Source organism: Lepisosteus oculatus, chromosome 21 (genome assembly GCF_040954835.1).
Source record: "Lepisosteus oculatus isolate fLepOcu1 chromosome 21, fLepOcu1.hap2, whole genome shotgun sequence".
Lineage (NCBI taxonomy): Eukaryota > Metazoa > Chordata > Actinopteri > Semionotiformes > Lepisosteidae > Lepisosteus > Lepisosteus oculatus.
Window position 1 is genome coordinate 3,166,661 of NC_090716.1, and position 16,618 is coordinate 3,183,278.

Sequence of the window (16,618 nt, forward strand, 5' to 3'; positions counted from 1 at the left end):
GTTCATCTCGGTATTCCACACAACCAGATGTCCTGGTGAACACCTTTCACACCACGTACAGTACAGTCGTAGGAAAAGGCTAACCTTGAGCAGTTTCACTTAGAAAGCAGCAGTAACACCCCGGAGCAAAAGTTTTGTCCCTACTTCAGAGCCCAGAGCAGTTCATCTTTCAAGCCATTTCCAATAGGTTTCAGATGCTCTGCGCATCGAGGAGGGGGGGCAGTTTTTAATCCGTAAAATCATCCTCACTCTGTCAGGTAACCGGCGACGATTCATAGCCCGAGACCCTGCACAGCTGACTGAACTAGCAGAACGTCTCAAGTTTCTTATGAAATCTTTATGAGAAGATCAGACTTTTTATTTGCTTAACAAGCCTCCTTGTTTTTTTTTTTGATCGAGCCTTTTAGACAAGCATTTCTTGGCGCTGCGACAATCACCAAATAATTTACTGTCGATCAGCGATCGCTTTTATTAATGAGACGTTTATTAATTGCTATTTTTAACACCGGCCACCTTTCTACTCGCTTAAAACACCCTGCGGCCTCTCAGCGAGTGAACATTGTTAAACCTTTTCAGCCTGAAGTTTCTCATCCATATACATCATCAATAAAAGCTGGCAGGGATATTTCACTTCAAATTACTGTCGAAAAACAAGCCCTAGCCGTTCAGGGGTTTAAATCGAAAGCCCTTCGCTGCAGATGCAGAATGACAAGGAAGTTATTTCAGTGCATACGGATTCTTCATATTTTTTTTTTAAAACGAACTTTTGAGAAGTGGAGAGGACACACAATATTTTTACATAGCACGGTAGGAGGGCACCTTCTAAACCACAATAAAATAACCCACAAAATTGAATCAGCAAGCAATTCCGAAAGTATTTTCATAAGACACGCCGAGCAAGACTACGCGTCGTTTGTGTTTGGCTTTTCTATCAAAATTCAGGTTGTGTTTTTTTTGGAGGGGGGGTGGCGGGGGGGAGGGAATTGGTGCCTTCGATGACCCCCTCCAGGTAAGACCATTAGGAATTCAATCAAGATAATAACACCGTTTTTTATTAATGAACACCCCCGATAGAATTACAGCGGCCAGTCCAGGCGCACTGTGCGCTGGATGTATTTGTAGATCGACCCACTTGATTAGTTTTGCAGACTTGGGTTGTTTTGGTTTTTTTTTCTGCCCTTTTAAGTTACGAAAGAAGCGGAGAGGAATGAAAACAAAACCTACCTTTCAGTGTCTAGCTGGAAAGAAGAAAAAAAACATCAACAGGAAAGTTTCATTTGGGATGTTCTGATGAAACTCCCCTCAGTTTCTTTCTGGAGTTCGCTTTTATATTTTCCTTCTCTTCCCGAGAGCTCGAAGTTGTCTTTTCAGCTACGGAGCAAATAGATTAAATTATTGATGGTGGAAATTGCGTGGCGGAGGTACTGGTATCTCCTGACTAAGTGGCTCCATTTGAGATTGGTTTAGAGAGGAAGAGTGCATGCTAGCACACAAAGATATTGCGCGATGAGCGACTTCAGTAGCTTTGAATGAGGGTTCAATCCTCGCAACTACAGTAACTAACTACAGCATGACGTTGCAACATGTGACCGCGAGCTGACTTACAGACAGTCATAGACGGGATGAGTGCACGGGAGTGAGAATTGTGAGCTCACCCCCCGGCTGCTTACTGTGTCGCAGAAATCGCCACGCCACGCAGCTGCCCACTCAGAAAGACAGGGGCATCAGTTCCGGCCAGACGTTTTTTAATTGTGCCCTCTTACAAGCTAAAAGTGAACGTTGGTACCGCCTTTTTAATATCTGCTGCGAGAGTCGCGCAACAACGACAGTACACGGTGTAAGGATCAATAATGCGAGAAAGTGCCTGAAGATGAAAGGATGAATGCCATATATATATACATTTCTGTAGCCACTTTATGCATTGTCTAAAGTATCGAAGTGGCCACTGTATTGTTTTCGTCTTTTCAGCGTTTCCGATCAACTTCTTTAAATATCACAAACTCCCCGGCAATATTGCACATCATTACGTTGCCTTGTCGCGACTAAAATTCAAGTTGAATCTTTTGTGTTGTAGCAATATCTCAGCAGGAACACTAAAGCTAAAATGTCACGTCCGTACAATAATAAATGGAAAGCGACCTAAGGTCTATTGTAATAGAAAACAATTGTCTGATATAACATTTCTTTAGAATATGTGCATATACTGTATGCCGTCAGAAGGAAAATGCACTAATCATGACGGACGTGTAAAAATAAGAGTCGCTGGTTTACCGTTTAGCACCAAGAAGCCTCTATACTGTATTACCGATGTCGTCTTATCCCTATACAGTTCCGGGGTGTTCGGTCTAATTGATCAATAGTTTTGGAATAAGATAAATATCTTGTGGGTCCTCAATAAGTGAATCAAGAAAATAGAAAATGTTCTGAATTTACGTCTGAAGCGTCTTGATAACATCTGCTGCGTCTGAGGAACAGATTATGCTGAATTACAAAAAGGCTACTGGAGTCGCCGAGTTTAAAGGTGTCCCCGTTAGTCACGACGAGGGGTTTTCTTCTATAAAGTCCATCTCGCTGTTGCCACCCAGGTGTGACAAAGGGCCTGAATGCCCTCCAGTCCTGTGGGGTTGTCTCCTTTCAGGAGCCCGATTAGTGGATTGTTTGCCAGCCCAATGAATGGAGAAGGAGGGAGCTCGACTAAGCTGGTCTCAGCTTGATGTAGCTGCACACCTGCTCCGTGTAGGCTCATTGTGACTCTGTGATGTGAATCGGCCCCCACCATTTGGGAGTGCTAGGATGAATTTAGCTCTCCCCACGGGACTCGAACACAGAATGGAGAGTCTGTATGACAGGGAATTGCATCAGCAATCACCCAACAGCATGACTCGGATCTGCACATACCACACTGTAGTATTTTGGCAGGATAATTCATCTACGAAAACTGCTGTGCTGTGCTTGAGATTTTTCTTCAGGCAACACTGAACTCATTCATATTTCTGAGTATGAATGATTGAATGTGCAAAGAAAGAGAAAACTGTCACCCATCAAATCAATAAATTAGCTAAAGGTCAAAATTACTTCCATTTTTGCCCTAAATATTAAGACACTGTTCCTCAACAACTGTGCTTCGGTGATGCATCAGTTTCACATTAGGGGTTTCTCGCAAGTTAATATTCTGTTTACAGCAGGGAAGTCACAGAGTCTATGTAAATCTATATGTAAAATTGCCCACCTTTTCAGTACCACTGAAATAGCTGGAAGACAACCAGCAACTGCGTTCAGTCAAGTAAGAGTCTACAAAACTGAACTCCACTTAGCATGAGAGGAGATGGCTGTCCTCCTATTGTTTTGTAGCCTTTCTTGACTGAATATTCCAGTGCATTCATTCGGGACCCACATCTCTTGATCAATGTGACTGGCCTCAGAGCTTGCTGTAAGAGAATGAGATCCAGGGTGATATTTTGGATGCTACACCTCAGACAGCAAACACACTGGGAGGTGTATCACGCAACAGATAAAGGTTTTCGGTTTCACAAAAGCCGACACATGCGTCTGTTACCATTGTTGCTATGTCTTTCTCAGGTCCTCGCCTCAGTGTGGCTTGTGTCATCTGCACGATGTGGTCTAATTTTAATTCTCATTTCTTAATTGCCGCGTGTCTAATTTGATTTCTTTCCTGCATGATTCTGCATTGCTGAACAAAGACCTCAGAGATCTGGTTGTTAGGATGTGAACAAGAGAATCAAATTACCATTTGCTCAAAGCTGGGGGATGCATAATAGACAAACGACACTCGTTGAAAACTTCCATGCTTGTTTTCATATTGCATGCCGCTTCTACAAGTGTTCATGCCCCGAAGCCCGATGTTTAAATGATCCCAGAATTGACTTCCAGTATCTTTCAACTGAGAAGCACTCACTGTCTGGGGCTGTGAGTTGGAGGTGACAAGGCAGCCCAGAGTAGAAGCCATGCTTGAGGTCCATACTAATGCCTCTCTATAGCACAGCTTTTCCCACACTTGAGATAGACCATATTTGCATATCTACAAGTCAATCAAAACTAGACTGTAAAAGCATTTTGACGCAAAGAAACAAATGAAGAAGCTGGCAAGTAATGATATATATTTTCCATAAAAATGTTCAGATCTGTTGCCAGCATAACATTAATGCACTCTCTCTATGTGCTCATCTTTGACAAGTCTTCGGCCCCAGTAACACCTGCTGCACAATTCCCATGGCCTGGCCCTTGATAAGCTAACTGGGGGAAGAAAAGTGATGCAGAAGCTCATCAATACCCTGTATGAGGGCTTGAAACTAGCTTAAAGAATGACAAAAACAGGAAAAGCCTCTGCAAATAATGGAAAACAGCCCTCTTCTTGAATGAAAGAAGAATTTAAGCTCATCACTAGGGGGCTCCACTGGCTTAGCTCGCCAGAGATCTGGTGTTGTGGAATGTGATGCCCGGATACAGGAGACAGCTGGCTCACTTATTGGCCTCATGGGTGTATCGTGGGTGAAAGCAATCCACAGGGAATGACAGGTTAGCCAAGAACTTCCCTTGGACTATGGGAGAGAAGTCTACCAGGGACTGAGATCAGTTAATGTGATCCAGATGAACTTTGCTCGATATCAACCATTAACCTCCATTACAACCTAAATGGAAGGCTGTAAGAATGAGGGATTGGACTGCAAAAATCTCAGACGCTTGTTGAACAGGTGCTAATTTCTTTTCAAGCTGCTCATGGGGGATCAACATGTTATTTAAGTGTGGGGATCCAAAATTATGGCCGGTGAGTGTATATTTTCATGGCACTAGGCTGGTTCCTGTATTATTTCAAATTTTTGAGTCACATGGAATTCACACTGAACATTTCAGCATGTTTTCAATGGATAAGATGTGATTGCTCATTCTTGCCTCTTAATGTGAAACTCATTATTAATCATCTTTGACAGTAATGCTGCCTTCTTTTGAAATCAACACAAATTCAAGGATAACACCTTGTGTGGCACCCACATACAATGTGACTGTAAGCAAATGCAGTAAATAGTTTTGCCTGAACTATACACACCCACTTGTGTGAAAGGCCCTTGTAATTAATAAGGGGTCAGTGACTTTGTATGAAGTACAGTGTGCTATGTACAGGAAATCAGTGCTTGTCAGCAGAAAATCAATGCACATCAATAGTACATATGCCTGTCAAGCCTGTTAGAGAAGGAAAAAATACAATTTTTCAAATGCTTACTTCAGTCAACTAGAAAGGTCTGACCCACACGTCTCAAAAATTCTATTTCTGTAATATCCTGCAGAAAAAATATTTATTTTTTTAGACCAAAATCCATCTTTAAACATACAAAGATGCTCAGCTGAAATAATTTGCAAATGACTGCAATTATCACCCTAAACGTGTTTTGACATTGTCCTAGTCATGCCCCTTTTCTTTTTGTAGAATGACATTTCTCATTACCGGCTTGAATATTTTAATAATATTTTTCTCCCAATTGCAATGATGAAATCTATTGCAAACAATTAAATTCCAAACTGTTGTGCAATTGTTGTGGATTCACGTAATTAATCAACATAAATAACACTACTTACACGGGAACTGTTAGCATCATTTTGAGACTTATTCCAACTCTTACAGTTAAAATGATCCTTAGTGACACACAGTGTCCCTTTTTTAATTTTCAGTCTTCTTCCAATAGATATCTGATTTATTTGGGGGACAATTTGGAGGGAAAGTATCATTTGGACTATCCTGAAACGAGCATTACAAGTGCACAATGAACCGGAAAGCACTATCTCTGCAATATAGGCTTGTCTTCTGCGAGACCTGAATTCCAGTTGCATTCACTAGAATGCTTAACTCATCAGACCAATCAAGATTCCATTAAAAATGACAAGATGGACATGGAAAAAAAACCCTAAGATGGATTAAAGGCAGCCGAGAAGTGAAATGAAGGTTTACACCAGACGTCACTGCAAGTTCTATCCTCTCAATGCAAGCTACAGAAACTGGGATGCATGCGAAGGATATATTTGCATTAAGGACATGTTTCTTTGTCAGGAAATGGGTCTTTTTCAAGTTGGCTGACACAATCCAACTCTAAAAATTACACTGACCAACAGTGATAAAACACAGGTTTTATCCATTTGAGAACTAGAAGAAAGACAGATCGGCTTTTGGCAAAAAACATTGCAATACGTTCTCCATTAAGAACCACTCTTCGAAGAAGAAACAAAAATTCGAAGAGTATTTCATGTAGCATCACTTAACACGCCTCCCACACTTTGGTGTCCAGTATAGACTGGCCTAAGGCATGAAACCATGCATTAAGACCTTTTCTCAGCCACGTTTGTCTTCTTTTATATGCATAACATACCGAGCCACATCATACCTGCTGTTTGCATGATCATTGTAGCTGATAATCATTGACTGTCATGGATGCATTGAAACTACAGAGACACATCTTCTCATGATGCCAGTTAGCTCTCAGCCCATCTGCTTTTCTTTCGTGCTGTGAGCCCTGCTGCTCAGACAGCACAGCCAGGGTGCCAGCAGGAGGGCTGATGCAGCTCTCACGGATGACACTCCAAGCTCCTAGACGTGTGGCCAGCAACGGAGGCCGCTGTTGTGAGCCTGGCTGAGGCTGCCCTTAGTGAATACAAAGCTATAGAAGGCCCCCTGGCTGAAATCGGGGCTGCATGTGTCACTAGTCAGCTGTGACCGGGGGGATTCCTCATGTGGTAGCACACAACCCACGGAATTTAAGGAATTAAGGAACCCTGGTTACAGTTTCTTAATGCTATCATCTGGGACTGAACCTTCAATCTTTGTCCTACAGGGCCCAATCTATGACTCTGGTGGCAGAGGCAGGGTGATGTCGTCTTCTCATCACCCTGTGTTCTCACTCACCCACGGATTACAAGCTATTCAGCTCAGAGAGATAAAGCCACTAAGTCCTTCTGCCTTGAGTGGTGACATGCTGTATCAACGGGCTTACCAAACACAGCATGACACTCTCCTAAGGTAATAATACATTCCTTATACTTATATAGCGCTTTTCTGGACCCTCCACTCAGAGCTCTTTACAGGTCATGGGGATCCCCTCCACCCCCACCAGTGTGCAGCCCCACCTGGATGATGAGCCAGTACTCTCCCCACACACCAGCTCTCAGTGGGGAGGAGAGCAGAGTGATGAAGCCAGTTCAGAGATGGGGGTTATGAGGAGGGCATGACTGGTAAAAGGGGGGAAATTTGGCCAGGACACCGGGGTTACACCCCTACTCTTTTCGAGAAACGCCCTGGGATCTTTAATGACCACAGAGAGTCAGGACCTCGGTTTTACGTCTCACCCGAAGGACGGCGCCTTTTTACAGTATAGCGTAAAAAGCACCCTTGTCAGAATTAACACCTACATCAAAGAGAGGGTGTTGAGGATCCCCCTCACTGAGAAATACACTGAACCTGTGAACAAATGTGCCCTTAACTATGTACTAAAAAAAAGGTCTATAAATGTTTCTTCCTACAATATGATCTATGTGCGTATTTGTATATTTATACTTACACACAGTCTGCAAAAGTCAATATGCTGCATCATGAAAAAGTCAATTGTATTCAGTGTGGGTGTTTGTGGGAATTTTTCTTTCCTAGGCTACCCTGACCATCCGAGTTCTCAGGTCTCTACACCCACATTTTGTGCTTAATTATCTCCAAAAGGCTAAGATAGCAGGGGCCAGCTCTATAGTCCTGTGGCTCCGGGGGGTGCCCACACTGCTGTGATCGTCAGGCCTGTGGCTATCTTCCTAATGTCTGCATTCGTTAGGCCATATCGGTTTCAATTAAATTGCCCCCTCGGTGCCTTGCACAGGGGCTTGTGTAAGCTTACAGGTGTGAACTCCAACCGACAAGTCAAACGGGTGAGGCGCCAAGATGTAGACACTCAGGGGAAAGATGCTCATGGTTACCGTCAGCCAATGCAAATAAAACCACAGAGCGAGTCTTAAACGAAGCAAGGAAATGAATTCTAATGGCGACTGAGTGCAGGTGAGTGCGTCATTGCTGCTTCTCTGGAGGCCAGAGCTTTTAGGCTGGGCGGATCGGCCCAGTCAGGAGAGAAGCAGGAGTAGTGGCTTTCACCTCAGTGGGCAGTGGTTTGCGCCACACTGCCTGGGAAGGGTCTGTCTCCTGCTTCACCTCGGCAGGTAAGTGTTGTGACCAGACAAGAGGCACGAAAGCAGATCCGTGCAAAGACGAAAAGGGCTGCTTCGTCTGGCAGGGAACGCTTGCCTTACTCGCTCAAGACCATACGAAGCACAGAGCAAATGGCAGGGTCAACGTCTCTTCTGAAGTTAGGAACCGTCCGTCCAATTTTCTGCCTTTGAATTTTCCGTAGCACTTTAACAGACATGGAATGGAAACGCAGGAATTTGCCCCCTGCAGACTTCATCAAGAGAGTTGGAGGGCTAGTCAGAATGGGACACTGAAGACCAGTAGCTCTGCGAGTAATCATATTAAGACTAGCCTAGTGCGACATATCAGGAGCCTTGTTTACAACAAGTGTCAAGGTGTACCTGGAAGCACAGAGACACTCAATCTTTATAAATCTCCTGTCAACGCAAGTATGTTTTTAAAGCTGCAGTACTTACAAAAACAAAAGAGACATTCTCTCACAATTCTCTAACTAGATGATCTTTGGGAAAAATGGATATGTTAATGAGAGGAGTCCTTTTAACTTCAGTGCTTAACAAGAATGTTGCACTGAGCACAAATAGCAATTAAGCAGAAATCCTTAAAGGTCCTTTCCTTTCTCGCAGTACAGAATATGTTTACGATCACTCTTGTTCCAGAAACAAAACTGGTTCTGAGTATGTCTGGCTGTAGAGGAAAAGGCTAAAAGTGGTTCGCATACAGTAAAAATGTGAGCTACCTGTAGCAATGTTGCAATGACTTAGGTCCTATGCCAGGACTTAGAGAAAACAGCATGATTTATTTTAAAATGCTGAATTGCAGGAACCAGTGATCTGGCAGAACCATGATGCATGTAATAAACACTGTACAGGTGTTACAGCAATCCAGTAAAGACTTAGGGCTTTACATATCCTCTTGGCAGCTACAGATGTGTTAATGCGAGGGGTGGTCGGCATTGAGTTACATTAGACAGATATTGATTGGTTGGTCAACATAAACCATCATCCACATGTTCAGCCACATCTTCTCCTTTCCCTAAGAACATAAAAGCCCAGTGTGTATATTACGGGCTCAATAAGTGCCATGCAACAGCTTCACAGCTTGCGCATTTTGTTAACATCATGCAAAAATACCATGATAGTGGACTTCTTAAATTCAGTACTATTGACACATCTCAAAGAGAGAAACTGATGAGCAACAGCTACTTAATACTTGTAAGTTGTGAAATACCAAGTTAGCTATGATGAAATAATAATAACAGAGTGTATAACGCAACAATCTGTTGAGTGCCCATGGTTTAAAAAAGAGCAGGAGGTATGTCACACCCAGCAGAGAGAGCTGAGAGGAAAAATGACAACATGATCTTAACCCAACACCACAAACTATAAGGTGTCATCACAGGGGACAGACATCAAGAGCAGCACTGTAGGCTCTGCAATAAAAAAAACAATCGAAAATATTTAACTATTATCTTTTCAAGACTGGGATGCTGGTAGGACCTTCCTATGATACCTTTAGTTAATCAGTTACTTTGCATGTTATAAGAATTGTAATAAACAGAATCCCAGCAAGAATTTAATTTGGAAGACATAATATGCTGCTGTTTTCTTCAATGAGTCCCAAACAAACTGATTTATTGCAGCACATCAAAACACCACGGCTCATCTTTACTGAGATGGTTTCAAAATCATTTGAGTTTGGGAGTCCTGCTTCAGCGGATTGCATTACAAAGTACACAAGGCAGTGGGCCAGGTGACATTGACTGACTGCTGTTTTCATTGATAAACTACCTTTGACTTCCCAAGGTGTTGATCTGAACAGGCTGCTCTGCGATCCAATCAGCTGACTAGCAATCCAAGTGCACTCAAGTCCTATAATGAACTGAAAATAATGTGTGGGTGCCCCCCCCTTAGCAAACAATTGCTTCTGACAGATCAATACAGCTGTGTGAGCTTTTCACAGCTACCTATGAATGGAAGCTCTTATACATACATGCCATATAAAATTCATTCAAAATTATTTGCACCGCATGCAACATGTGTTTGCTAATGGATCATTTCAGAAAAATAGACTTGCATTTCAAATGTTTCCAACCATCTGCTGACCACAGTAAATCAAGGGTCTATATAATTTGATCACAATGCTTAAAATACGAATATGCTGGATACCCTGAACTGTTCAGAGGATTTCCACCAATCTTGTGATGAAGTCCGACCTAAACGTCCAGACTACAGTCAAGTAAACGCTGAGCCGTTTTTCTGTGCATGCAACACCACAGCACCTTCAGTGGAACAGTTACGGCATGTTGTTAAGATGCACCAATCATAAAGAAACCACAAAGAAAGCCGTGACAGCAGACAAAAAGACACATTTTACATTTAGCTCCCCATCTGCACAAAGAAAAGAAAAGGCAGGTGGAGATCTATGCATGCAACACAGAGAGGTTCACATACATACCTACAGGTCAGCAAAAGAACCTGAAAGTCTTTGAAGAGATAGCCCCAGCTGGCTTACAAGCACCGTTACAGATGCTTGTCTGTGGGATCTCTTGGCTCATAAAGGACAAGGAGTTGATGTGGTCTGTGGTCTCCTAGTTTGCCTGAGAACCCTCCCCCCGGTTTATATCATGCGCCAACTGCAAGGGGGTGGACAACAACGGGTGAGCGTCCACAACGGGGACTTAACTGGGTACTCTGCACATTGCGAGACATTGAGCAAGCACATTGAACAGCACAGTGGGCACACAGGACGATGAAGTGACAAACGGACGCACAGACAGGCAGTCAGCAGAGCTGATAGGTAGCCATGACCGGCAAGATTGTCTGTATTCTCCGTGCGCAAAAAAACTTTGAGCTTATTTGAGTTTAGGTCAGATCTAAGGCTCCCTCGCTCTGGTTCCTAAGCTCATCTCGATCTATTTACCTTTTACTGCTTTTTGTGTCTTTCGGTGGCAATTCAATACGGCGGCATTGTGTAAAGACAAAAAAAGAAGATATATAACAAATACATAACTGTGCGCAAACACAGACCTTCCCCGAACTGTGTCGCACCTGCCTGTCTCTGCATCTACTGTTACCCGTGCTTGCGCCCTTAATCAAAACAGGCTACGGCATTCAGGATCAATAGGCACTCCACATACTTCAGCCGTCACCGAGTGCTTAATTATATGTAGTCAGACCTGAACGTTAACAACTGAACCATATTAGAGTACAGATAAAATACGCTTTTGATTGAAATTCACTTACGTGTGAGTGCCACCCATTGACTGAAACCTGTCATCCAATTGCCATTAATATCATTTAAACGCGAAATCGGATAGATTTCAAAACCCGGAGAGATTTATCAAGCACAAAGTTCAACAATAACCAACCAAAACAAACAACTTCCAAAGCGAATGCAATAACAGGTGTTAGTAGTTATAACAAAAATGACAAATTTTGTCGTTTGCAGGCACAATCACGCAGCAAAAGGGATGTTTTTTTCTTTTTCTCCAAGCATGGACGTTTTTAAGAAAATAACATTTTCTCGCAGCACTGATACCCAAACACTTCGGTTTCCCACGAGAGTTGTCGGTATTTAAGGCTTATTCGATCCCACACAGCATTAACAGAAAACAAAAAGAACTCCCACCTCTTCGAACAGGCTACAAACAAGTCTGTACCTCTTTCAAAAGTTCATGAAAGAAAGCTGGAGATAACCGGGACAGAATAACGAGTTTGTTTTGTTTTGTTGTTGTTGTTGTATTTGTTGTTGTTGTTTTTGTTTGGTTGGTTTTCTATCCCCCTGGCGAATCCCTCTTCAAGAATGAAATACCATAAACTGTAAAATGTTATAACAGCATAACATATCACGTTCCTTGGAGTGATATCTACAATTTTGAGATTTATTATTAACGCCCACCCTAACTCTGCAGCGCAGTGAGGGAGAGGAGGGGGGAGGGGGGCTGGGAGGGAGATTCTCTGAAAGATAACACAACCCCATGTATGGACTGATCCGATGACGTACATTGCAGAAAGTTCTGTATAAAAAAAGCCTTCATACATACAAAGTGTGTCGTGCTATCCTGCCCCCCCCTCCCCTCCCTCGACCCCCCCTCGCATACCCACACCTACACAGCTACCCACGTCTCGTTCTGATATTCCGTGACAAAATATGATATCCCAGAAATTAAACCAAAACTAATTCCAGAGTAAAAAAAAAAAGAAGACGAGTAAAAAAATGCTGACAAAACAAGCCCCGATAACAATACAAAGAAAAAGAAGAGTTGTGCTTGATGCTTATGAAATGCCGATTTTGCATAAACCGGTTAAACAGGAGATTTATTCATTGCATTTCATTGCGTTAGACACATATAAACCTAAGCTTAGAAATAGGTGTCGTTTTTATCCGGAAGTTTAATACAATGATCTGCGGAAAACCTTGAAATCCATTCTTTGGAAACGATGCCATAACTTTTAGTCTTTTGAATGTTCGCAATCGCTGTTACCACCTAATTTCGACCATCCCGCATAATCAACGCCCACCTCCACTTTAATTTCTTACCATATTAAATACAACTTTAGACCTGTTTGCCTCGGTGTCACATCCTCTTCAGCTAAGGGATGCTCACAGACACCCACAGCAACACAAATAACTGTAACAACGGTGTTCAGTGATGATAAAAATATCCGAGTCGGGGAACCGGTAGGCAGGGATAATCTATTTCTTCTAACAAGCTCAGCTGTTTTGTGATTCGCTCCCGCCCGGCGGATCTCTGTATAGAACAGCGCTATCTGCGAGCGCCGGTAGGCGTCGATATCTGGGGGTTTTCTTTCAGCCTGTGTGTGTGTGTTTGGTATTTTCACTTTGCCCTGAAATCCGATTCCCGTCACAGGAGAGGACAGCGAGAGAAGAAAGGAAGACCGCCTGAGCCTACGGGCTGACTCGCGGCTTGACGACCACAACGACTCCTGGGACGTTGAAGCAAACTTGAGCCAACGGGCAAGCGACCGGAAACAATCAGAATCGACATTCTCTGCGTTTCAGATGTTGAATTCGCTCTCTCCCCTTATTAAAACTGTTTCAGGGGAGCAGTCAGTTAGGACCTTCCGCGGGGACGCCTCTGATGTGCACCGCTCACTCAGATTCGGTTTCTGCCTTCCAAACCCGTAAAATGTCTGACCGTGTCTGTCTGTGCATGTGGCATGATCGTCCTAGAGAAATGAGTAAACATGTTGTATGTGTGTGTATGCACGTATGAGTACCGCGAGGAGACATTGCGCCGGGAAACACACGGTTCGTCTGAGATCGCTCCCCGAGTCGGTATTTTTGGGGGGTTTGGCGTGTGTGGGGCTGGAAGAAGACAGCGAAGAGGAGAAGGTGAGATCGATGCTTGAGTAAAATCCCAGTATGAATGAAAACTCGAGCAGAGCCCATAGTAAAACACGGAAGAGAGATATCACAGCAGAATGACAGGAGGTAGAAAGAGGGCAGTCCGGTGAAACAGATACAGTATCTCTGCTTGATCACTTAATAGGTAAACGTGCGTCCGAATGTCTTCCAATTAAAAAACATCTTGGTGGCTGTATGATATTGCAATTATACTGTATGACGTCTAAACAACATATGATTTTTTTAATTCATATTTTTGGTAATCTGTCAACGTGTATAACGAATAAAATAAAAGCTGATCTAGGGGCTCGCTTTTCTTCGGCATTCTTCGCGCTTGTGTTAATCAGACTTATATTTTATTAAAGACATGCACCACATTATGCTGTTACAACCGGAGAACAGCTATTGCGCATAGAAAGTTCCATTTAGAAATTTACGCATCTTTTCCACTTCTTTGACCGCACAGATTAACAGCACATCCCTCCCGGGATACCGCGATACGATACATTGCTGTATGACCCTGTACATCTTTAACTCAATACAAAATCCCTTTATATGAGCTCATTTAAATTCCTTTATATGAGCTCATTTAAATGCTTAAACCTCAATTGCGATGTATTGCAGAAAAAAAAAAAGTTATGGCTTCTTAATACTACACAGACTACCGTTGTCTTGGTATCTCCACAGCTATAATTTCATTAATAGTTTATGCTCAGACTAATCAAGCAAAAACAAACCACGCAATTTTCAAATGCAGAAATTAAACTATAGTCTGGGAAAGAAAATGCGTGACGATGAATGATGAATGATTGAAAGAACGCAAATTAAGACTTGAAGCGTGCGCATACACGGGTATAACATAGGCTTTCCTTACCTTTATAAGAGATAAGAACCACTATCGGTGGTTAGATCTCAAAGAAGGTCACTTGCATTTTCCAAACTTAACGCTGAACGCCAAGCGGAGTTGGAAAAGGACGCACACCATACAGCGCCACTAAGAATTCAACTTTCACGTGCTCTAAGTGGCGAGAAAAACTCCGGGCTAAGCAACCAGCCTTCGGCTATCTGTTTTTACATCACAGGGCTTCCAAAGTAAGCGCTTAAAGAAAGAAAAAAAACTATCCCCTAGCTCTGTGAGAGAAGAAAGTAGTACTTAGAAGTTGGATTCCATTCGGCGTTATATCCGCTCTATGTGCAACTCCAATGCCTCTGTCCAGCGTGCTGAAAGCATCCCACAGCACTGTAGCAGCAACCGGGTTACAGAGGGCAAAAATCTATACTTTCGTTAAGTGCCACTTGATATCGCTTTACTCTATTGCTTCCCCACGCCTTGTCACGTGAATATTTCCTTTGCCAAGCCCGTCCTGTTAATATTTGATCACATGTTGGCCGGACCATTCCCTAACAGAGACAGAACACATTTTAATGCCCGCCGTATTCTTCTATATAGGACTTCCGCGAAAACACAGAAGCTCGACCAGTCCCTAAATTACACACAGCGGTCCCGCTTCTGTTAGTTCTGATGCGCTGTTCTGGTCCTTTAGGGCACACAAGAAGGCGAAGCCGTACACATGTTGCATGTCACTGATATTGTATTTGGCAGCTGGCATTCGGCATCTATCGCACACAGACAACTCGATACTGCACAAAAATACCGGGGTCCCCCTCCCCAAAAAAACCAACAACAATCCGTATCTATGTGCGTTCTGCTCCCTCCCAAGTTTTAGTCCGAATCACAAAGCAAAGAAGAAAGCGATTGAAGTTTTAGACTGTATTATAAACCCCCCATTCCCGTCACCCAACCGCTGGTTCTTAAAATTATACAGAAAAAAGGTGGTAGCCAAAAGAAATTTCTCCCCCCAACATTTCCCTCCTAATCAAAGCGTTTGCAATGTTTCCTGGTAAGAATTGTTTCCCAAACTACTCACCATTTCTTTTTTCTAAGCTGTCCTGGAGATGGAAGTGTCTTAAAATCCACTCTCTCCAACAGATGCTGGAAGGTAATGTGTCTTGTTTGAAGTCATCATATGAGAACTTCTGCCGTGCTCAGTGCATCGCCCACCACTTCTGTGACTTATGAATCTAATAACCCTTTGCAATATCCGCAAGCTTAAAGTCTCCAACACCTTGGCGCGTATACGGAGAAGACAGAAAGCCACCGGCTGCAATTTATAAAAAACCTATAGATTTACGCAATGCCTTTCGCTCAGAGACACGCTTTTTTTTTTTTGGTGTGGTTCTTACGTGGTTCTAATGAATGAGGGGAATTAAGTTGGAGAGGGACCACCAGTGACCATTCTGTGTAACATGGCTTCCATTTAGCTGTACAGAACATTCCAATTAACGCCAAGCGCGATCAAAAGTTGTGACAGGAGCCCAACTTTCTCGGCGCCCCTTCTTTTAAAAGCGTCTTACACGAACCGCGGAAAGTCGGAACTGAACTTCGCACAAGTTGAATTCTGCTCACAGGTGACAAATGTAATCTGAACTCTTCGATTTGCATGTCAGCAGGTAAGATCGCTTGAGCCCTCTTGTATTCATGTCGGAGTTGTTGCTTAAACGACAGAAAGTTCTTGGGGGACTTGTTGCGATAGGACGGTGCAGAGTGAGCTTTTGCGTTACGGTTGTTGTTGGTTTTTTTTAAAAAAAACAACTTCAAATTCATACTTACATGTTCAAATGTTTGTCTGTTTTTTAGTCGTTGCTCCTCAATAGTTTTAAAATAAAACTTGGACTGGAATGTGGACGTCAAGACGATCTGTTGCAGGCTCACTAAGGTAGTGCTCTTCGAGAAGTCCCTCACGCTATAGACTACAGCACAAAAAAAGACTGTTGCTCTATATAAAACCCAGCCTGTGCGATTAATCTGAACTTAACAATATGTTTCAATTCAATGTTTGCTTGTCGGTAAAATTCCATCAGTTGCCGGTTGAGGTCCGTGCCATCTAATTGTCATTCACTGACAAAGCGCTATTAATGCATGTGCGCTACACATTTACTGGAATATGAGTAATGCTTGATATTTACCAGTCACAGAGCTTGGACTCAATGGACGTCTTCTGT

General features: G+C 42.9%; 1 protein-coding gene across 4 annotated transcripts in view; it reads right to left on the reverse strand.

Annotated features, from left to right (window-relative positions):
- bdnf (brain-derived neurotrophic factor) overlaps nucleotides 1-16,309 on the reverse strand; it is a 33,777-nt gene extending 17,468 nt beyond the window's left edge. The window contains exon 1 of one of the 4 annotated variants that reach the window (XM_069181753.1): nucleotides 16,227-16,309. Coding sequence is in view for 1 of the 4 variants with exons in the window: in XM_015338620.2 (XP_015194106.1) it covers nucleotides 15,484-15,486 (3 nt within the window). In the remaining 3 variants the exon portion in view is untranslated. Of the gene's footprint in view, nucleotides 1-1,224; nucleotides 2,034-14,429; nucleotides 14,839-15,483; nucleotides 15,587-16,226 lie in introns of those variants that run through there. The other 3 variants (XM_015338620.2, XM_015338622.2, XM_015338621.2) reach the window with 3 other exon arrangements.
- Nucleotides 16,310-16,618: the final 309 nt, after the last annotated feature.